Genomic DNA, 23,349 nt, shown 5'->3' with positions numbered 1-23,349 from the left:
TACTGCCAGCATTAGCTGGCAGAGCGCAGCCGGGTGCCCTCCATTCCCTCCTGCAGCTACATCCGGACTATAAGACGCACCACTGTTTTTTCCCCATCTTCTGGGGAAAAAAAGTGCGTCTTATAGTCCAGAAAATACGGTACACTGTCTGCACTATGAAGCAGTAGTAGTACACCCTGGCTTCACTGCACAAGTATCGTAGGTACGCAGCGTGCACTATCAATGAAGCCCGAGTGTTCCAGCTTCATTGAATAGATATACTGGTTTGGCTTAATCCCACATCATGTTTTTAGACTTCTTGTAGGTCATACTTGATGTTAAGGGGGCTGCCTTTCAAGGTAGCAAAAGGAGGTATTGTTTTCCATTTAACACCTTGGAAAACTTATTTGCATTTTTCCCAGAATTCCCTGGTGGAGCATTCATGGCTTTAAGTCTCCACATGCCTTTAAGGTGGCCTTAATTGGCATTGTCTCCTTAAGGAGAACACCTACTGTCTGATCCTAGTCAATAGCCTCTCACATAGCCAAATCAGTTCCCTACACTGTACTGAGGAGACCCAACCAGGTCGAAACAGTGCTGTCTACAGTTGGGAGTCTGTTCCTTATGGAATAGATATACTGGTTTGGCTTAATCCCACATCATGTTTTTAGACTTCTTGTAGGTCATACTTGATGTTAAGGGGGCTGCCTTTCAAGGTAGCAAAAGGAGGTATTGTTTTCCATTTAACACCTTGGAAAACTTATTTGCATTTTTCCCAGCTTCATTGAAGCACTGAGAAAGGAGGCATATTAGTTACATTTGAAATATGCTTTTTTTATCCTTGAGATAAAATATTCTGTTGAATTTTCCAAAATAGTAATCATAAAAAACATAACGATGGTAACAAATGTAATGTACTGTACTTTAGAGTATGCAGCTTGACCATCATCCTGTATCCCATGTGCTCCTTGGGACATTCTGGTATAGGGCGTATTTCCACAGTATCCTCCTGAAATATTTTATTATGATCATTAGGGTCAACGTGTACTGAACAATCATTGTATTTTTGACTTATTGTATGAGATGATTCTATAGGAAAGTCTAATACACTTTGCTCTTTCTAGCATGGGGCCTGATCTTTAAGGCCCTCTGAACTCTAGGCCTAACACAGTTTTTCTATGTATGCACCTTTATAGGTTTCCTTCATCTTATCTTTCTAACCCCAGTTTCTGTATGTTCTTTTCTTTCTATGCCCCAGCTCTTTGTTATCCCTGCTTATATTGCTTTTTATGCCCTCTGCTCTCTATACCAAAAAAGATAGAGGCGATAGAGGGATATTAACTCCACTGTCAGCACACTGTTTGCTCCGACCGGCTACTGACCTAAATATGATTCTGATAAAAATATAAAAATTGCCCCTCTGAATGGGTTTTAAGTTAGTTAATTAATTTAGTTAATTGCCCAGCCCTATGTCCACCTATGTTACAGTTCAGACAAATCATCAGCTTTAAAGCAATAGTCAGATGTTTGGTTTTAAGATAAGGAAAACAGGAAAAGTAAGTATGAGTATGGAAATACCTCATCCATTGGTGGGCTTAGGGCAAAAATCTCAGAATGCCTGTTGGCTTTACGAGCTTCTTCGGTTTGCTTGTCTAAGTCGTCCACGTTTGTCAGATGGAGTAGATTCTTTAAACGACTTTCTGGATTCAAGCCACGTAGGTCAAATTCACAGGGCGTAATGGTAGTTTTCTCAGATTCACCAGACCTCATTACAAGACCTCCGTCAGTCTACAATAAATACACAAGAGACTAAAACATTAAAAACATTATCAGTTTATTTTCACCATGATAACTTATGCCTTAGAATTACTACTCTGGAAATTGAATAGGGTGAGAAGTAAGGCGGTCTGGAATTAAGTAAATTTAAGAGCAGGTTTGCTTTAAAGTGAGCCTCTAGTGACATATTCAATTTGAAGACAGTATCCCCCTCAAATTACTTATGCTGGGAACCTGTCACCACATTTTTCACAAATACAGCAAGTGCCAAGTTCCCATAGAGCCCTAGTAACTAATTGACATCCTTATTTTAGCTAAAATTGTTTCCCTTAGATCCCTATAAATCATCGTTAAAATTTTACTTGGTATCCTAAAGCGAGTCAAAGGGGGATGTCCCCTCCTTGGCCGGAATCCAGCAACTCATCCCCATGCTTTTTTAAGGATGTAGCAGTAATGTCACGTGACCAGGGTGACATCATCTCAGTTCCTTTAGCCTCCTAACATTAGCAAACTGTACACCATGGATATATCTGTTCACATGAAATCACAGCAGCCTGCATGGAGGATGGAGAGTTGAAGTCCATGTAGGCATGCTCTGATTTCATGTGATTAGAACTTGTAGGAAGGAGAGATGTATTGTTATGGTTTTAGAAAAAAATGGAGTTGCCTGGTCATATTGTCTGGTCTCTGACTCGTCAGTCTCAAATATCTGCTTCTGAAGAGTTTTTTGGAAGTCTTTTCTGGAGCCACTTCTACTAAAACTACTAGTGCCTGAGTTTTCTTGTGTCCTAGAAGAAAGAAGGAAAATGGTTAAGTGCTTTATAATTACTATCTGAGAGCTGTACATTATACTTAATGTGCAATAGGAGAGATAATTAATAAACAGATAAAAAGACAAAGGTATACAGTATATTGGTTGGCACCTCAAGATATCACCACTGTTTTCAAATTCCAGATTGAATTTTGCTTTAATATTATTGATAAGATAGGCCAGATCAGTGGGGTCTGACAGATCTCTCTAACACAGTAGCTACCGCCATGGAAAATAACATGAATAACATGGCAGAAAGCACAGCTCCATTTTCTTTGTAATGGCAGTTCGGGGATACTGCAGCTCTATTCCTGGAACTTTAAACTCCAGTGTTTTAAATTGGCCACAGCACAGAAAACAAGTCTTTTCTCTGTGTTAATTCCTATGCTTGGTTTTGGACCCTACAGATCTGATATCTGTACATAGTCAAAGTCTGTTCTAGCCTATGCGCAATATAAGAAATCTAGCCTAGATGTAATTGGTAAGAATCCTCACTAACAGTGGCATACAAAAGCAGGTCACATATCATTTCCTGTAATTTCCCTTTACATTTCTGCCGATGACTGTAGATAATATATTTGAATGCATCTTCATTCGCAAACTGCTGCCATTTGTATTTGTTTGCAGTGTACAAATCCTAATAACATCTACGGAAGACATAAAGGGGAACTTTCAAGTTCCATGTTTGCACAATTTACAATAATAAAAAGGAAAGTAAACCCAGTAAGTTACCACTCCCTTCTATTATACTGTAAAAGGTAAAGGGCAAATGAAAAACAGAATATGATTTCCCAGCTGCATATACTGTACTTACTTTCTGTTCACAATCAACCAGTCTCGTAGATATATCTGAATGCAATCTCTGACATGTTGGTCCAGCTCAGCCCTGACAAGATAAATATGAAATCAATTGATCAGGGGTTAACATGGTGACACACTCTCTATACTATGTTAGCCTCAAAAGCACTTATTTTGTCTGAACAACCAGTAAATGGTCTTGCAGGTCTCTTAGTTTAACTGAACAGTGGTAGTGTCCTCTAAAGACATCTGAGCACTGTATAGAGTTGTTTATAATAATCACTAAGCACTGGTCTATTGAGACTGTAGGCTTTTTATGGATGAAAATGTAATTCACTTTTCACTAAGGAACATTGCAGTGGATTTGTGCCAGCGCCAGCCTGGAAATGCCCCATGTGGATACTTTGTGAAGGCTTTGTCAGCTCTACAGATGTTTTACTTTTTTTAATAAATACTTTTAGAACTGCATTCACAATGGGGCAGATTTACTTCCCCGTTCCGTTCGCGATCCAGCGGCGCGTACTCTGCGGTGGATTGGGGTCCGGCCAGGATTCACTAAGGTAGTTCCTCCGCCGTCCACCAGGTGGCGCTGCTGCGCTGAAGTTCCCTGGAGGCGCGCTGGAATGCCCTGAAATTCACCAGCCTATACCTGGTGAAGGTAAGTGTAATTTTCGCGACACATTTTTTTTCTTAAATGCGGCGGTTTTTCCGAATCCGTCGGGTTTTCGTTCGGCCACGCCCCCCGATTTCCGACGCGTGCATGCCAGCATCGATGCGCCAAAATCCCGGGGCAATTCAGGGGAAATCGGCGCAAATCGGAAATATTCGGGTAACACGCCGGGAAAACGTGAATCGGGCCCTTAGTAAATGACCCCCATTGTGTTTCTGCTTTGTTGTAAGGTTACGTTGGGAGGATTCTCGTGTATCCTTACAACATAGGGCAAAGACACACGCACACAATGTACCTCCCCACCCCCCGCTTATGTTCCTCCCCATCCCCCCTGTAAGTGGGAAGAGGGGGGGAGCATCAACAACAGCCAATGGCTGATGTTCAGGGTATTTCCCCCAGATATAATTGTCCTGATATGGTCAATAACATCACTGGGGAACTCCTTGAGTGTACACTCAGCGGAGTCCAGAAGAAGGATACAATTGGGCACATATACTAAGGGCTATGTACAAAAAAAAATTATTTTGCCACCTTCTGGCGATAATAACTTTTTCACACAGAGATGTACAGAGCTGTGGGTGGTGTCATTGTTTGCGACTTGTGATATTTTCAATGCTTTCAATTTTTTATATTTTTCAAAATAGCAAAAAAGTGCCATTTTCGACATGCAGTGGAAAACCGTCATTATATTTTGAGAGATAAGGCATTTTCGGACGCAGCAATACCTAAAGTGTTTATAAATTTTACTGTTTATTTATATTTATATCGGGAAAGGGTTTTTTTTTTTAATAATTTTTTTTAAACTTCCAGTTGGACCGTGCGCCACATTTATCATGCAAAGTCCGACAGAAATGTGTGACACACCCTATGTAAAAGGTGAATTAAAAAAAGGTGGTGCACTCTGTCGGGGCAATGCAGAACGTGCACCACAAAGCATGAATCTAACGCACTCTACACTGTCCACAGGCAAACTGAACATAGTACACACTGCACTGTTCTTAGTAATGTGTCCCAATATGTTGGATCGGTTCCCCATCTGTCCCTCCTCAGCAGGAGGATGCAAGCTGGAAAGACAAAACTTGTTGCTTTTTTCCATCCTGCGTTTTTTACAGTATACAGGGAGAAAAGGATACTTCCCTACCACAGTATATATACACGCTCAGTTTATACATTGGGAGTTTTCCTGCCCATCTCATGTGATCTTAGCCTAAAACTGTTGTGGAGCATATTTTTTCAGCAGTATGCTGTTCTTTTCTTCCTAGAAATGCATTTATGAATAAATGAACACCACGCTGCTTTCATTCCCCTTGTCACTGTCAAGTGTGGTCGCAATGATAATTAGAAACAGTTGGTTGTGAATTTATCAGTATACTCCCAGGAATAAGGTGTCATAACAATCATACTGTACATTGTGTTATTTTACGTGTGTCCTTTTATCTCTAACCTAGAATGCTGTGGAGAATTAGCATCTATCCATTTTAGCACTTACCCATCTTGAGGTAGGGAAGGCTGAAGTGTTCTACAGTCTTTAGGCTTACATACAAGGTCCAGATCATCTTCAGGAAAATTCCCAAGTTCCTGAACGAGTTCATGATTGTGGCTGTTAATATGTGTCATTAGATAGTTCTCAAAATCTATGGGATCCACAGCGTCGTAAAATGGAGGCTGCAGAAAGAAAAGAAAACAGGAAACTATTAGGTAAAATATTAATAAGCCTCTGTTTACATTGCATATGATTCTTCTGTGCACAGTATACATTTAGGACATTTCCCAAGGTAAACCTTAGAAGGCTGCTGGGCACACATACAACGCCATATGAAGCCATAGTATAGCAATATTAAAAAAGTAAAAGGAGGTTATTAGAAGGATGTTTAAATACCAGCAGCAATGTATTTAATACCAGTAGGCTAAAAAAAAACCTTCACATGCCTAGGAAGCTCTGTAGGTATTCCCTGCTAAAGATCTGGCTCTTCTGTTTTCCTGTCGAGCACCATAAAAGGAGGGTCACCACTGGCAACAATGGCACTTGTCTGATTGACCAATATAGTGACATGACAACTGTAAAGCAGGTCATCACAGAGGCCTGTGAACAGTGCAGTGATGACCTGCCCTTAGCGCGCAACATTAAAAGAGAACTGGCAGAGATACAGTGGCAAATACCCAGGGACCTGCAGAGAAATAGATATATTAGTAAATGTTTCTTAATATACCTAAACACATTACTGCACAAAAGCAGCAATGTGCATGACTTGCAAATCCCCTATATTTTATGTGACGTACACTACAGGAGCTTTTCTGTTGTGTACACTAAATACATACAAAAACATAGTCTGTATGAAGTATAAAAGTCCTAAAATGGCAGCATTGAGTACAGGATGTAACGGGTTAAACAGTCCGGATCAATTTACAATTAAAATCAAGCCTGATGAACCAGGGACACTTACTCATAGATTGAGACACCATGACTGTGGTAATCTTCTTAAAATTTGAGGTCCATGGCCTTCCTTCTTTAATCAAGTTTTAAAATTATGCAAATAAGCTCATTGGCCTCTGGTGGTGTTTCCAGAGCCCCTCATTGCTGTTGCTTTACAGGCTGTTACAATGAGCAGAGCAGGTCACCCGTCCTTCTGCACTTCCTGCTGCTACTAGATTGTACAGGCAGAGGGAGGAGGGAGAGAACAGGGGGAGGGGGAGAGATGTTCTGCTCATTGTAACAGCCTGTGAGGTTACAGCACAAATATAAAAAGATTAGCAGAGTCACGGTGCCTGGATCTATAAGTAAGTGTCCCTGGTTTATCATGCTTGATTTTGATGTGAGATTTCCTTTACATGCACATCTACCACCAGGATCAAGGGTTGTAAACCAAGCACAGTAACATACTGCTGTGTGCTCCCTCTTGCAGGATCTGCTCTTCTTTTAGCTAAGTATGCCCTGGATTTTACCAAAAAAGGCTTTTAAAATTATGCAAACGAGGCTAGGGGCTACATAGGTGTTAATGGAGACTGGAACCCCTTTGTCTTTTTTGCATCATTTGTAAAACCTTAGAAACAAGGACATATGAAGCTTAAAGAAGAGCGTATCGTCAGAGGGGGCACACACCAGTATGTCAGTGTGCTTAGCTTACAATCCTTCATCCTGGTGGTAGATGTCCTTTAAAGCTGGCACAACACAACATAGGAGGCCTGTAAAATACTTAGGTTAGGTCTCTGTGGAAACATGGAAGTCTAGCCTAAGGCTCAGTAGTGATTGCTGTAATACCCCACATTGCCGATCACTCATGCAAATAATCTTCCCCCTCTGTCCCAGCATTGGCAGCTTGGTATTGGCTCTTAATGCTTCACTTTGGTTGTGTTGCTGTTCGTGACGAGTCAGAACTGAAGCCAATCTGTGGCCTCAGCAATACCATTTACGCTTACTGACTGATGTCCAGATTGACATAGCATTTCTTTATAAAAATCTGAAGGATAGTTGCCACAGGACACAAACAGCAACAGGTTGTCTAAATTCCATTATGACACAAACCAAATAACCTGGTTATCATGGTGGAATTCCTTCGCTGTGGGTTATTTTATCCTTTGTATTACAAATGAAAGTCATTGTGAAAACCAGCAACATAATGGGGCTCGTTTACTTACCCGGTCCAGTTGTGATCCCGCGGCGCGTTGTCCGACGTGGATTTGGGTCTGCCGGGATTCATTAAATTTCTGCTACCGATATCCTGCATATGTCGCTGCTGTCCCGAGGTCCGCCGTAAGTTCACCTTCTTCATCCCGGTGCATGTGAGTGTTTGATCTTGCGACACAATTCGTTTTTTAAATTCTGCGTTTTTTCCGAATCCATCGGGTTGTCCGACGGCCATGCCCCTGATTTCTGCCGCGTGAAAGCCGGTGTAAATGCGCCACAATCCAATTGCGTGTGCCAAAATCCCGGAAATATTCGGGAAACCCGACAAAAGTGCGCTGTTCGGACCCTTAGTAAATGTGCCCCAATGTGAGAGGTCGCAGCTTGATAACCAAAAATATGCAGGACAAAAATAAAGGGGCACATTTACGAAGAATGTAGAAAACTGCACTAAAAGTGCTCTGCCTGTGTATAATGTTTGATGCGCCAGATTCATTAAGAACGTGCGCCAGAAATAATGAATCTGTCGCTTTCCTGCACTGGCCCGACAGAGCTCAACAAACTTTTTTGTGGTGCATCTTTAACATAGCGTCAGACTTTGCATGTTAAATTATAGGGCGCATGGTTCGACTGAGCACCGAAATGTCCCCTAATTTGTGTCACATGGTGGCTAGTGCAGCTGCGACACAATTGTAGTGCAGACACTTCTTAAATACCCGCACAAGCAGTTTACACCTTAAAAATATGCAAAGTCCCACAGAAAACTGGCACAAAGCCCTTAGTAAATGTCCCCCAGTGAGTTTTTAATTTTGACCACTGTTGGTCGCTCTTAACACAACATAGTGAGCCCTGTAATAAGTGCATACACAGAGAAAAAAGTGCTAGAATTCTGCTCCAACATTTTAATTCTAATGATCTTACTGCAGTAATGCATCTAGGTAAGCTTGTATTGTACATGCAGAAGGTTACAAAAAACTATTATTAAACACAATTTTGATGAACACAATGCATACATGAGAAATAAATTCAAAATGAACTATTACAGCAACCACTCAGCAGTCACACACGGAAAAGTATTCTCACAACATCCAATTTAGAACTTATTAACTGGTCGATACGTGGACCTACCTCTCTCCGACAAGCAGCTTATTAGATCTACACCAGGTATCCTGCAAAATGGCTACTTCAGGAAACTGATGACAAGATGCAAACAGTGGTGGTTTGACTCAAAGTGAGACAAATACCACAATCTAGCAGAGAAAGGAAGCAAGCTTGTCTACATCAGTTTAAGGAAGTGACTAGACTGACATAGATCGTACATTTCCTTAATTCTATAGCTACAACTAAATAAGGCCAATGGTCTACATATGATTACATTGTAATAAAACATTTCTGTATTGTAAGTAGACAATGCACACAGCACTATTTTTCCTAACAAATATTTGGATACAACAGACACTGTTATTGGGTTGCATTGTTCTCACTCTTAAAGGGAACCTACCACCACAAATCTACCTATAAAGGTAGATCAGGTGGAGGTGAATCTATAGGACAGGTAGGCGGATCTCACGTCCCCGCACTTTTTTGAAAACTTTTATTATCAGAATATGTAAATTTTCTAAAGCAGCTACTGGGGGGTGGAGTAGCCGGAGCTGAGGCTACACGGCACGGATACCCCCCCCCCAATAGCCTCTTTGTTCCTTCTACCCTCAGAACAGCGTATTCTCCAGGGGTTATACTCTCCTTGAAGAGATATAATAATAATTCTTTATTTATATAGCACACACAGATCATGCAACGCTGCACAGAGCTTGCCAAATCAGTCGAGATATACCGTATATACTTGTGTATAAGCCAAATTTTTCAGCATAAAAAATGTGCTGGAAAATGTCCCCTCGGCTTATACACGAGTCTATAACAAATACCACTTAAAAAAAATAACCCACTTAAAAAAAAAATAAACTTATATATTCACCCTCCGATGTCGGCGCGGCTCCCCGATGTCACCAATGTCGGCGCGGCCCGTCTTCTTTGTTCTCCGCGGCTCTTCTTCTTTCTTCTGTCAGGGACACGGCCATGTTTTCTTCCTGGCCGGCGCATACTATGACGTCAGCAGCGGCCGCGTCATAGATGTGCCTGCTGGAAGAAAACATCGGGGAGCCGCGCCAACATCAGAGGGTGAGTATATAAGTTTTTTTTTTTTAAGTGCTGGGGAGGGGGCTGGCTGTATACTACTAGGGGCTGGCTGTATACTACTGGGGGCTGGCAGGCTGTATACTACTGGGGGCAGGCTGGCTGTATACTACTGGGGGCAGGCTGGCTGTATACTACATGGGGGCAGGCTGGCTGTATACTACATGGGGGCAGGCTGGCTGTATACTACATGGGGGCAGGCTGGCTGTATACTACATGGGGGCTGGCTGGCTGTATACTACATGGGGGCTGGCTGGCTGTATACTACATGGGGGCTGGCTGTATACTACATGGGGGCTGGCTGGCTGTATACTACATGGGGGCTGGCTGTATATTATTGGGGGCTGGCTGGCTGTATACTACATGGGGGCAGGCTGGCTGTATAATACCTGGGGGCAGGCTGGCTGTATACTACCTGGAGGCAGGCTGGCTGTATACTACTGGAGGCCGGCTGGCTGTATACTACATGGGGGATGGCTGGCTGTATACTACATGGGGGCTGGCTGGCTGTATACTACATGGGGGCTGGCTGGCTGTATATTATTGTGGGCAGGCTGGCTGTATACTACTGGGGGAAGACTGGCTGTATACTACATGGGGGCTGGCTGGCTGTATACTACATGGGAGCTGGCTGGGTGTATATTATTGGGGGCTGGCTGGCTGTATACTACATGGGGGCAGGCTGGCTGTATAATACCTGGGGGCAGGCTGGCTGTATACTACCTGGAGGCAGGCTGGCTGTATACTACTGGGGGCCGGCTGGCTGTATACTACATGGGGGATGGCTGGCTGTATACTACATGGGGGCTGGCTGGCTGTATACTACATGGGGGCTGGCTGGCTGTATATTATTGTGGGCAGGCTGGCTGTATACTACTGGGGGCAGACTGGCTGTATACTACATGGGGGCAGGCTGGCTGTATACTACCTGGGGGCTGGCTGACTGTATACTACCTGGATGCAGGCTGGCTGTACACTACATGGGGGCAGGCTGGCTGTATACTACATGGAGGCAGGCTGGCTGTATACTACATGGGGGCAGACAGGCTGTATACTACATGGGGGCAGGCAGGCTGTATACTACATGGGGGCAGGCTGGCTGTATACTACATGGGGGCAGGCTGGCTGTATACTACTGAGGGCAGGCTGGCTGTATACTACTGGGGGCTGGCTAGCAGTATACTACAGGGGGCTGGCTAGCAGTATACTACAGGGGGCTGGTGGCTGTATACTACTGGGAGCTGGCTGACTATATGCTACTGGGGGCTGTGACCAATGCATTTCCCACCCTCGGCTTATACTCGAGTCAATAGTTTTTCCCAGATTTTGGTGGTAAAATTAAGGGTCTCGGCTTATACTCGGGTTGGCTTATACTCGAGTATATACGGTAGCTAATTTACACATCAGCAGCGTAGAGGGAAAAGTAGCCGTCTGAATTACATTACAATTTTATGAGCAGTCCACCAGGACCCGGGCTAAGCTGATTATCAATGAGGGCTTTGCTTCATGTAGGATTCATGTAATATTTATGTATTACTTGACATTACTGTCTCTAGGTCACTAATATCAGATTAATAGGGATTCCAATGTGTTAGTCTTATAATTTCTCAGTGGTGTAACATTTAAATAGAAGTGAGCTGTAGATATTGCCAGTGTACTTGATGAACATTTAAGAAAAGTTGCCAGTGTACTTGATGAACATCATAGGAATGGGTATTAGAAGCTTAGTAAAGTGCCGCTGCTGCTTTAAGTAAATGATCAGTAGGAGTGCTAATCTAATACTGCTAACCTATTTTAAATGGGTTTGCCCATGAAAGAAAATGTTTCAATTTCAATCCCCTTACTTTACAATTTACTCAGTTTTATTGATGTTTTAGCTCCTATGACTCCCTGGGCTGGTCAGTGCAAAATTCCAGGCTGTTGGCAGGGACTCTCTAAGCAGACTATTTATGATTCATCTAGTTCTGTGAGCTAAAAATGTGGTTAGATTAGATCTACTACATCTCAGCTATACACAAACTAACAGATCTGATGTGTCTCTCCCCCCTTCCCCAAGATAAAGAACTTATCTCCCTGTAGAAGGTAGCTCTCCTCTCGCTGCTGCTGACATTTGCTGACAGGAAGCCAGTGTCTGTGTATCAGTGCGAACTCGTCCTGGAATGCAGTGGGGAGGGGCTAGAGGCAGAGAGCAGAGAAGAGCTCAGCACCACAGCGTCAGACAGAAAAGCTGCTGGCTGCTGACCCCAACGCCAGAAGATACAGGGTCGGAAACCAGGGGCAACTGAACTTGTGTACATCAGGACTCATAGAGACAGGTTGGACTTATATCTGTGAAATGCTGTATTTTATTATGATACCAGTTGGATTGAAGATGCCAATGATAAATATGAATATAATATTACTTACTAGCTGGATAGTTGATGGATTGGGTGTACTAAGGCTTCGTTGATGTAAAAACCCATCATGTTTTTGAAGTGTGACATTTTTTCTTACTTCCGCTGAAGAATACCTTTATGAGAACATGAAGCAAAAGTTTTGAATTATTCACTTTGTTACAACATACAATAATGGGAACACAAAGTTATTCGAAAGTGTTACATTTATTCCATAAACCTAACTAAGGCGGCTTATGAATGTCGACTGATTTTCTATACTGGTCAAATTGAAATGCTTTGTGGTCTTACAATGTTAGATAAATTCCCAGACCATAATCCAGACTTAGTGACATTGAATATTTCCCTGTATTGCTGTAGGGCATTGCAGTGTATCTATCATTACCACAAATATATAACATGTCACACAGATCACTTGGCCCTAAGACTCCACATATCTGAGTGCTGTAGGCATATGGTAAATTGAAGATGTGCTATAGCAAATGATATTCTACTTTACAAAATCTACTGTGTATGCCTCGTGAAATGTATTTATTTGAAAGGCTGAAGTTAAAGGATTATGTGTTGATAATACGCATCTATTATTACAAATGAAACAAATCTGTGGTTTTAAAGCCAACATTTTAGACTACATTAATTACAAGCTAAAAAACAAAATTACTTTACTAAAGAAGAGAAATGTCCATTGAGTTAGTTACTTTATGTTGCTACAGTATTGGTGCCATCTGCTGGCTAATCTAAGAACATGATACAGAATTTATTTATAAGATTAATTGCCTGATGATAGACCAGTCACATGCTAGCTGTTTAGCAAAAGACATAAAAATATGCACATTAGCTGGTAGCATTCTGGTTTACGTCACCAGAACACCTCTCGGCTCCACCGTCCAATAAATTAAACACTCCCCTTACTGCCTTGTCCAACCTGGTCAGGGGGTCTCAACTGTAAAGTACCGCTGACATTGTGTAAACCCGCGGTCGGAGTGAGCTCAGATTGTTAACCCTTTAAATCCCATGGTCAGCACAACCGCGGCATTGAAATGGCTGCAGGGAGATTCTTCCTGCTCAAGAGCCCACCACAGTTATCGGGAGGTGCCCAGGGCTGTCCATAGTAAATGCCTCTAAGGTCCTGTTACATATTGACCTTACAGGCAGTGTGTCAGCCTATGCATCAGCATTGCAGGCTATTATAATGAACAAGAAATCGATCGATTGCTTGTTTATGTCATATAGAGGAACAAGTAAAAGCAGTAAAGTAAACTAATAAATTAATCAAAAAGCCACCAAAGTCCCATTACACATACAATAAAAAAAAGTTAAAATCATCATACAAACCTCACATATGTAGTATCGCCACATCCGTAATGACCCGTACAATTAAAAAAAAAAACATTATTATACCCGCACCATGAATGCCGTAAAAAAAAAGATTTTAAAAACCCACCAAAAATGTACCTGTTTTGTTCCACATTAAATGCAATAAAAAGTGATTGAAAAACCGTATCAATACAAAAATAGTATCGTTGTTCCGTAAAAAAAAAAAGCTGTCATCCGGCTAAATGGACCAAAAATGAAAAGAGTTAAGCTACTTGGAAAATGTTGATGCAAAAATTATAATGTACAAAATTAGTAAAACATAAGCAAATATATAGAAATTTAGTATGTGGTAATCATACTGACCCGTTGAATAAATTTTACATATTACTTAGTGTATATGGTGAACACCAAAAAAAAAGTCAAAAATCAATTACAGAGTTGATGTTTTTTCTACAAGCCCCCCACAAAAAAAGTTAAAAAGTTTTCTGCAATGGGGCATAGCCACCCCAAAGTAGTGCGACTGAAAAATGCATCTCATCCCGCAATAATAAACCCTTGCAGGGCTACATTGACGGAGAAACTTATATTTTATAGCTCAAAAAAGAACCAACTAAAAACCACTAAATTCAATAAGGCAAAACTGGCTAATACATGACCTTCCTTCCCTTCTGTGCCTCTCTGAACACCCCTACAACAAGTAACCTCCATATGTGGGGTTTCTCAGTACTAGGGAGAAATTGTATAACAAATTTTAAGATAGGTTTTCTGTTTTTATCTTTGGTGAACATGTAAATTTTAGGGCCAAATGAACGTAAGACCGTCAATATTGGACCATTCTGAAATTTCACCTCCATTTTGATTTAATTACTATAAAGATCTCAAGGGGGCGACAATTTTCCTAAAAGCTGTTTCTGATAGCTTGAGGGGTGCAGATTTGAAAATGGGTTGATATATAAGTGGGTTTCTAATATTACATTAAAAAATTAATTAATTTTTAATTACCATATACAGGCGGTCCCCTACTTAAGGACACCCGACTTACAGACAACCCATAGTTACAGACGGACCCCTCTGCCCACTGTGACCTCTGGTGAAGCTCTCTGGATGCTTTACTATAGTCCCAGACTGCAATGATCAGCTGTAAGATGCCTGTAATGAAGCTTTATTGATAATTCTTGGTCCAATTACACCAAAAATTTTGAAACTCCAATTGTCACTGGGGCAAAAGAAAAAAAATTGTCTAGAACTTCCATTATAAAATATACAGTTTCGACTTACATACAAATTCAACTTAAGAACAAACCTCCAGACCCTATCTTGTATGTAACCCGGGGACTGCCTGTATACTCGAGTATAAGCCTAGTTTTTCAGCACAAAAAAATGTGCTGAAAACCCAAACTCGGCTTATACTCGAGTAAAAAAAATTATAGGCTTATACTTGGGTCGGCTTATACTCAAGTATATATGGTAATATTACATTAATATTTCACATTTCATTAAAACAAAACAAAAATCAATTATGAAATGTTTTTGAAAATACGGAAAACTGATGTTCGAATCAAGTTGTAAGCCGCGTAATATCAAAAGAAATTATCCAGACACTTCAAAAGTTATGAAAACGTAAAGCAGACTTATCAGCAACTAAATTAGGTGGTAAAACTATCTTAAAACAAGATCATTTCTATATTTTGACAATGACAAATTTTTCAAAAAATTCATAATTTATTGACTTTTTAATAAATAAACGAAAAACTTATCAGCCAAAATTTCAACTAAAATGAATTACAACATGCATGAAAAAACAAGTAAAAGTGTACAAAAGTTATAACCATATAAAGCGACACAAGTCAGAGTACAAAAATTGGGGCTGAGCCTTAAGCTATAAACTGTCTCTGTCCTGAAGACTCTTAGCGTTTATTATGTCACTAAACTTAAGGGAAATCTACCACACCGTCATACTGGTGTGCGCCCCCTCTGGCAGGATCTGCTCTTCTCTGAGCTTCCTATTTCTTTGTATTTAAGAAAAAAAGGCTTTGAATTATGCAAATGAGTCTAAGGGGCTCAATTAACATCTATGGAGCTCAAAGCCCCTCAGCTTCATTTGCAAAATTGTAAAATCCTTTAATTGTAAAAACAAGGGCATAAGAAGCTAAAAGAAGAGCAGATCCTGCCACAGGTTGCACACAGCAATATGTCAGTGTACTTGGTTTACAATCCTTAATCCTGGTGGTAGATGTACTTTAAACGGTGCCCTTGGGTATGGCATAAAATATACCTTCTAACACCCCTCTTTTACATTAAAACTTTTTCAGTTTTTTTATTTGTTGATAGGGAGTATCATTTCAGTCCCCATATCTTAGGTTCTATAGGGGCTTTAAAAACTGGTTACAGAGTTTCTTTAACCCTTTAACCCCCTAAGTATGACGGATATATACATCATGGCAATGTTAAGTTTAACTCCTTAAAGGGAACCTGTTACCACAAGGCAGAATTTCATTGGTGACAGGTCTGAATAGGCACTGCAGAGTACATTTACATGACACCTGGATTCACAGCTCTGCTCCCCTCTGAATCCGTAATATTCCCTGATGAAGATTACCTGCCTCTCTGCCAACAAGTCCTTGCCAAATTCTGGGGTGATGCCTCTTTTCAAATTGCAACACTTTTCTGCTCATTTACATAACCTTCCGCTCAGCCCCTACTTCTAATTATTCATTTATTTCCCCTCCCACTTGCTCCCTCTTCTCATGGTGACGTCGGCTCACCGCACAGGAAACCTCGTGCCATCACTGTGAGTCGTAAAAACGCAAGAAAATGGTGCAACTGCAGTTTAAATTCGATTTGCCATTGGTTGCCATGGACAGATAGTACTGTTACTGAGGATCCTATGGCTGTCATCGCAGGATCTGTAACAGAGCCTGCCAGAGGCAGTGTCTAATACAGATACAATCTTAAAAGAATATTTAAAAAAAAATATTATTCCATGCAGTAAACCCTGTAACAGGAAAAGAAAAAACATCCAAATGTCTGAATATCCACTTTTTCAACATTTCACCATAAATAAATTAACATGGCGGTGCTTAGAGGGCAGGGACGTGAACATCCCCCCCCCCCAAATTTACTATAGTCTCCACTGGAAAACCGGCGGAGACTAAATAAAAAAAACTCCACCTGGTCTACAGGAGCGAACTGGTGGATTTGCGCCCGTATCCACTAGGGGCCATAATCTCTTAGTGGATGTGAATGCAGGACCGTTAGCGCGGGGAACTTTAAGATTGGCGTTCAGAATCACAGTCTTAATGAATTCCCCCAATTTACTCTGTGATGTGGCTTAAAACCTTCCAGATCATATTCCTTTTATGGTCCAGAATGTTGGCATCATACAAAGTATCATACGCAGTATTTTTTTGCAGTTCTGGTGACTGTCATTCTCTCTCCACCCCCTCCACATTTGGACCAGCAGAGCTGGATAGTGACGTTCCTGGACAAAGTGATGTCAATAACACAAGAATGAGCTTTCTGTGACGAAAAGAGATTGACTTCAGCGCAGAACTTTATACAATGACTCTATTACAGTTTCTTGATGGGGCCATCATTCTGTGCCCAAAAAGAGACATGTCCTGGAAGGTTTAAAAGGAACCGGTCACCAGTCCCCACAGAGTATAGTACATACCCTGCCAAAGTGTTTTTGTATTAAAAATTGGTTTTACAGAAAAAAAGATATGTTATAATATCCCTTTCATTAGCATCTGCTTTGTGATTAGGCACTTGTCCACTGGGAGTGGCTGGAAAGGAGCAGTTTACCCCCCACCCTTGGGAAACAGCTTCTCCATGTGTCCTTTTCAAATATATGAAAACACCCATCACTTGGCTTAGCAACACCCCCTGCTCCTCTACAGCCAATCCCGAGTGTGGGGAGTTATTCATATATATGAACACATGGAGAAGCTGTTTCCCAAGGTAGGGGGGAAACTGCTCTTTTCCAGCCACTCCCAGTGGACGAGTGCCTAGTCACACAGCAGATGCTAATGAAAGGTACAATATAACATATCTTTTTTTCTGTAAAACCTATTTTTTATACAAAAACACTTTGGCAGTGTATGTACTATGCTCTGTGGGGACTGGGGGAGTGCTCAAAATGGGTCTCCTGGTGACAGGTTTCCTTTAAATCTACATCATATTGTATTTTTAGTTATTTTAAGGTCAATTCCTGCTGACAAGTTTCCTTTAAATCAGGGCCGTACCCTGCTGCCATTAGAGCCCTGTCTCCTTTAAAATAATTTCTGTGTGGGGTAGGGCTTCTGTATTAAATAAGCTCTAGTAAGTTAGCTTTGAGGGGGGGGGGGGGGCATCCTATACAGTAAGCTCTAAGGGGGTATCCTGTGTTATACAAGTCTGCTTTGAGAGACTCCAATATTATCTGCTCTTTGGGTCTTCAGTATTTTCTGCTCTGGGGATCTTTAGTATCATGGGTCCTGGGGGTCTCCAGTATGAGAGCAGAAGAATGAGCAGTTTTTATATGTAGATTATACTTGTGCACAGAATTCCATGCAAATCCTAGACAAGGAATCAACAGGTTATGTGTGGATGTTACTATGGAATACACATATATTACATGTATTCATATGTGTGCAGAGTTCCCTGAGCACCCTACATGGGGTATGAACAGCTTGTATAGTGGAATGAACATACGGTATATTACATCTCTTTAGCAGTATACAGAATTCCCTGGGCACCTTGGATGTATTGGTAGATTATGGTGAATACATATTACACATGTACAGAATCTCCTGAGCATCCTAGACGGGATTGGTTTGTATGTAATAATAATCTTTATTTATATAGTGCCATCATATTCTGTAGCTCTTTACAAATCATAGGGGACATATACAAATAAAATAATACATTACAGATTGCAAACAGTATTGGAAGTGAATGGAATAGAATTATAGAAGTGAGGGCCCTGCTCGCAAGAGCTTACAGTCTACATATTGATTAAAGTGGTTTGAACATATATTACACTCATAGGGGTAGATTCATCAGTGTTTCTATGCGTATGATAAATCTCCCCCACAGACATTTGTTCAACACTCTGGATGGGGGATGAACAGATTGTATATGTAAATAAGAGGGGAATGAACACATATTACACATATTCTGCTGTGCACATAATTCTTAGAGCACTCTAGATGGGGAATCAACAATTTGTATGTGTAGATTATAGTGGAATGAACATATTTTGAACATATAAAGGAAATCTACCATTAAAATCAAGAACAGATAAAATGGAGGACATTGATCATAGATGCAGGCACAGTGACTGTGGTAATCTTATATTTGTTATCCATGGCTTTCTTACATCTAAAATTAACTTCCCCCTCCTTCTGCATGATGTAATCTCACTGTAGCAGAGCAAGTGGGAGGGGGGATGTGTAACAGCCTGTGAATCTGCAGCATGGAAGAACTCTGGTAACACACCCAGTCCTTCAAGCTGATTAGCATCATTTTTAAAGTTGATTTTACCACAGTCACTGTGCCAGGATCTATGAGTAAATGACCCGGGTTTATCTTGCTTGATTTTGATGGTAGATTTTCTGTCACCAAATTTTCACAAATACAACTAGTGACATGTTGCCATACCCTATTAACTGACACCTACTTTCAGCTAAAATTTGTTTTCCTTACATCCACATAAATCAACTTTATGTTATATTACCTGGCATTAGAGGGGGCGTGTTCTTCTTGGCCGGACCCTCCCATCTACTCCTCCCTATGTCCCAGGCCTCTTCTAAGTATTTCTAAGCACTCCATGTCATGTGACCAGGGTGATGTCATCTAAGGTCCTGTTACACCTGCAACGTCTATCCCTTGTATAAAAATAATTCTAATCATCTTTATTTATATAGCCATGGAAAGGAACCATTTAGGGGTAAGGGCGATGCTTTTTAATCATAGTATTTATTTAGGGTGGGTTCATTTCAATGGCAGGTTCTCTTTAAGGTGTGTACAGAGTAACAAGCACCCAGTGTTTGGCATTGTGCAAAGTTTGTTACCAATCCCATACGTATCACTGGAAACACAAATGCTGGGCAAGTCCCAGACGGCTGCATTGTGTTTCTAATACAGTTCAAGAATTTGCAATTCTAACAGCGGCTACGCCACCTCCACGCCAGGAGCAGTGGCTGACGGAGCGGACGGGCATGGGTTGTTTTTTGAAAAACCTGCAAATGGGTTCTTGCTCAAAACTACGCCAAGTCAGTGATGGTGCAGTTTTGCCCTTAGGCCAGAGTACCCACCAGATACATCAAGAGGTATAAGCCTCTTGATGTATCCCACAGGACGTGGTGGAGCGTGGTAATTAAAGGGGTGCTACCTACTACACCGACTACAGTTAATTTAATCCCTAACCCCCCAAAAAACATTTCTTCATTGCATTGTTATTTTTTAGAACATTACATTTATTCCCATAATATACAGGCAGTCCCCGGGTTACGTACAAGATAGGGTCCGGAGGTTTGTTCTTAAGTTGAATTTGTATGTAAGTCGAAACTGTATATTTTATAATTGTAGATCCAGACAAAAAAAAAATTGGCCCCAGTGACAATTCGAGTTTAAACATTTTTTGTTGTAATGGGACCAAGGATTATCAATAAAGCTTCATTACAGACACCTTACAGCTGATTATTGCAGCTGGAACTATAGTAAAGCATTCAGAAAGCTTCACCAGAGGTCAGAGGGGTCTGTCTGTAACTATGGGTTGTCTTTAAGTCAGGTGTCCTTAAGTAGGGGACCGCTTGTACTATAAATGGGGCTCACCGTTTCCCGAGGAACAGCCCTCTGTTGACACTAGATGCGGTCACCCCCTGCTCGTCAGCAGTGGTGGCCGCGCAGGCGCTTAGAATAAGGCTGCTCTAAACGCGCCGAGAATATGTGAACGCGCATAGCTAGCATTGCTAGATCAGGACAGAAGGAGGGTAGGCTTTAAAGCTGTTTTGATTATTTGAGCCTTACCACAGGACAGCTGTGAACTGCAGCAAGCGGGCACTTGTAAGTTCTCTTCATTTAGCAGTATTACAGCAGTACACAGCTGTCCCACGGTAAGGCCTGATCAATCAGGACAACTGTAAAGCTACTGCGCATGTCCGGCAGCCATCCTGATCTAGCCAGCGAGGTATATGTCAACTGTGCACGCGCTAGCTATGCAGGTTCACGTATTCCCGGCAGGTTCAGGGAACACTGATGCTAAGTGCCTGCGCGGCCACCGCTACTGACGAGCGGCGGTGGCCATATCTAGTGTCAACAGTTGGCCGTTACTAGGGGGAGGAAAGCCCCATTTACAGTATGTTATGGGAAAATATGTAATTTTTTTAAAATAACAATGCAATGAAGAAATGTTTTTTGGGAAGTTAGGGATTTAATTACCTGTAGTAGGTGAGGTGGGAATACCCCTTTAACATACGTCGGGGCTCATAAATCTACAGGGGGCTGGTGGCTGTATTCTACAGGGGGCTGGTGGCTGTATTCTACAGGGGGCTGGTGGCTGTATTCTACAGGGGGCTAGTGGCTGTATACTACAGGGGGCTGGTGGCTGTATACTACAGGGGGCTGGGGGCTGTATACTACAGGGGGCTGGGAGCTGTATACTACAGGGGGCTGGGAGCTGTATACCACAGGGGGCTGGTGGCTGTATACTACAGGGGGCTGGTGGCTGTATACTACAGGGGGCTGGTGGCTGTATACTACAGGGGGCTGGTGGCTGTATACTACAGGGGGCTGGTGGCTGTATACTATTGGGGGCTGGTGGCTGTATACTACTGGGGGCTGGTGGCTGTATACTACTGTGCGCTGGCTGGCTGTATACTACTGGGGGCTGGCAGGCTATATACTACAGGGGCTGGCAGGCTATATACTACTGGGGGCTGGCAGGCTATATACTACTGGGGGCTGGCAGGCTGTATATTACAGCGGTCTGGCAGCTATATTCTACAGGGGGCTGGCAGCTATATACTACAGGCGGCTGGTAGGCTATATACTACAAGGGGCTGGCAGGCTATATACTACAAGGGGCTGGCAGGCTATATACTATAGGGCTGGTAGCTATATTCTACAGGGGGCTGGCGGCTATATTCTAAAGGGGGCTGGCGGCTATATTCTACAGGGGGCTGGCAGGCTATATTCTACAGGGGGCTGGCAGGCTATATTCTACAGGGGGCTGGCAGGCTATATTCTACAGGGGGCAGGCAGGCTATATTCCACATGGGGGCTGGCGGCTAGATAATACAGGGGGCTTGCAGGCTATATTCTACAAGGCGCTGGCAGCTATATTCTACAGGGGACTGGCGGCTATATTCTACAGGGGACTGGCGGCTATATTATACAGGGGGCTGGCAGGCTACTTTGTACAGGGACTGGCAGGCTACATTCTACAGGGACCGGAAGGCTATATTCTACAGGGACTGGCAGGCTATATATTACAGGGGGCTGGCGGCTACATTCTACAGGGACTGGCAGGCTATATTCTACAGGGACTGGAAGGCTATATTCTACAGGGACTGGCAGGACATATATTACAGGGGGCTGGCAGCTATAGTCTACAGCAGGCTGGCAGCCATATTCTACAGGGGGCTGGCAGGCTATATACTACAGGGGGCTGGCTATATACTATAGGGCTGGCAGCTATATTCTACAGGGGGCTGGCGGCTATATTCTACAACGTGCTGGCAGGCTATATTCTACAGGGGGCTGGAAGGCTATATTCTACATGGAGCTAGGGGCTATATAATACAGGGTGCTGGCGGCCATATTCTACGAGCCTCTGGCAGCTATATTCTACAGGGGCTGGCAGGCTATATACTACAGAGGGCTGGCTATATACTATAGGGATGGCAGGCTATATTCTACATGGACCTGTGGGATATATAATACAGGGGGCTGGCGGCTATATTCTACAGGGGGCTGGCAGCCATATTCTACAGGGGGCTGGCAGGCTATATACTACAGGGGGCTGGCAGGCTATATACTACAGGGGGCTGGCTATATACTATAGGGCTGGCAGCTATATTTTACAGGGGACTGGCAGGCTATATTCTACTAGGGGCTGGGTGCTATATAATACAGGGGGCTGGCAGGCTATATTCTACGAGCCGCTGGCAGCTATATTCTACAGTGGGCTGGCTATATACTATAGGGCTGGCAGCTATATTCTACAGGGGGCTGGTGGCTATATTTTACAGGGGGCTGGCAGGCTATATAATACAGGGGGCTGGCGGCTGTATTCTACAGGGGTCTGGCAGGCTACATTCTACAGGGACTGGCAGGATATATACTACAGGGGGCTGGCAGGATATATACTACAGGGGGCTGGCAGCCATATTCTACAGTGGGCTGGCAGCCATATTCTACAGGGGGCTGGCAGCCATATTCTACAGGGGGCTGGCAGGCTATATACTACAGGGAGCTGGCAGGCTTTATACTACAAGGGGCTAGCAGGCTATATACTACAAGGGGCTAGCAGGCTATATACTACAAGGGGCTAGCAGGCTATATACTACAGGGAGCTGGCAAGCTATACACTACAGAGGCTGGCAGGCTATATACTACAGGGGGCTGGCAGGCTATATACTACTGGGGGCTGGCAGGCTATATACTACTGGGGGCTGGCAGGCTATATACTACTGGGGGCTGGCAGGCTATATACAGAGGCTAGCAGGCTATATACTTCCAAAAACATTGTTGGAAGGCCCCCCATCATTTTGCGTGCAGGGACCCCCACCACCCTTAATCCGGCCCT

General features: G+C 42.6%; 1 protein-coding gene across 3 annotated transcripts in view; it reads right to left on the bottom strand.

Moving 5' to 3' along the window:
* Positions 1–23,349, bottom strand: part of DOCK8 (dedicator of cytokinesis 8) — a 120,552-nt gene that overhangs the window by 87,702 nt on the left and 9,501 nt on the right. For 2 of the 3 annotated variants that reach the window (XM_072151529.1, XM_072151519.1), the window contains exons 2-7: positions 12,256–12,358; positions 5,524–5,699; positions 3,381–3,452; positions 2,423–2,543; positions 1,558–1,767; positions 903–988 (exon numbers count right to left, since the gene is read on the bottom strand). In XM_072151529.1, coding sequence (XP_072007630.1) covers positions 903–988; positions 1,558–1,767; positions 2,423–2,543; positions 3,381–3,452; positions 5,524–5,699; positions 12,256–12,358 — 768 coding nt within the window. Of the gene's footprint in view, positions 1–902; positions 989–1,557; positions 1,768–2,422; positions 2,544–3,380; positions 3,453–5,523; positions 5,700–8,784; positions 8,901–12,255; positions 12,359–23,349 lie in introns of those variants that run through there. The other variant, XM_072151539.1, reaches the window with a different exon arrangement.

This window comes from Engystomops pustulosus, chromosome 1 (genome assembly GCF_040894005.1).
Source record: "Engystomops pustulosus chromosome 1, aEngPut4.maternal, whole genome shotgun sequence".
Lineage (NCBI taxonomy): Eukaryota > Metazoa > Chordata > Amphibia > Anura > Leptodactylidae > Engystomops > Engystomops pustulosus.
The sequence above is the reverse complement of the archived record's forward strand: the minus strand, read 5'-3'. Positions and strand labels throughout refer to the sequence as shown.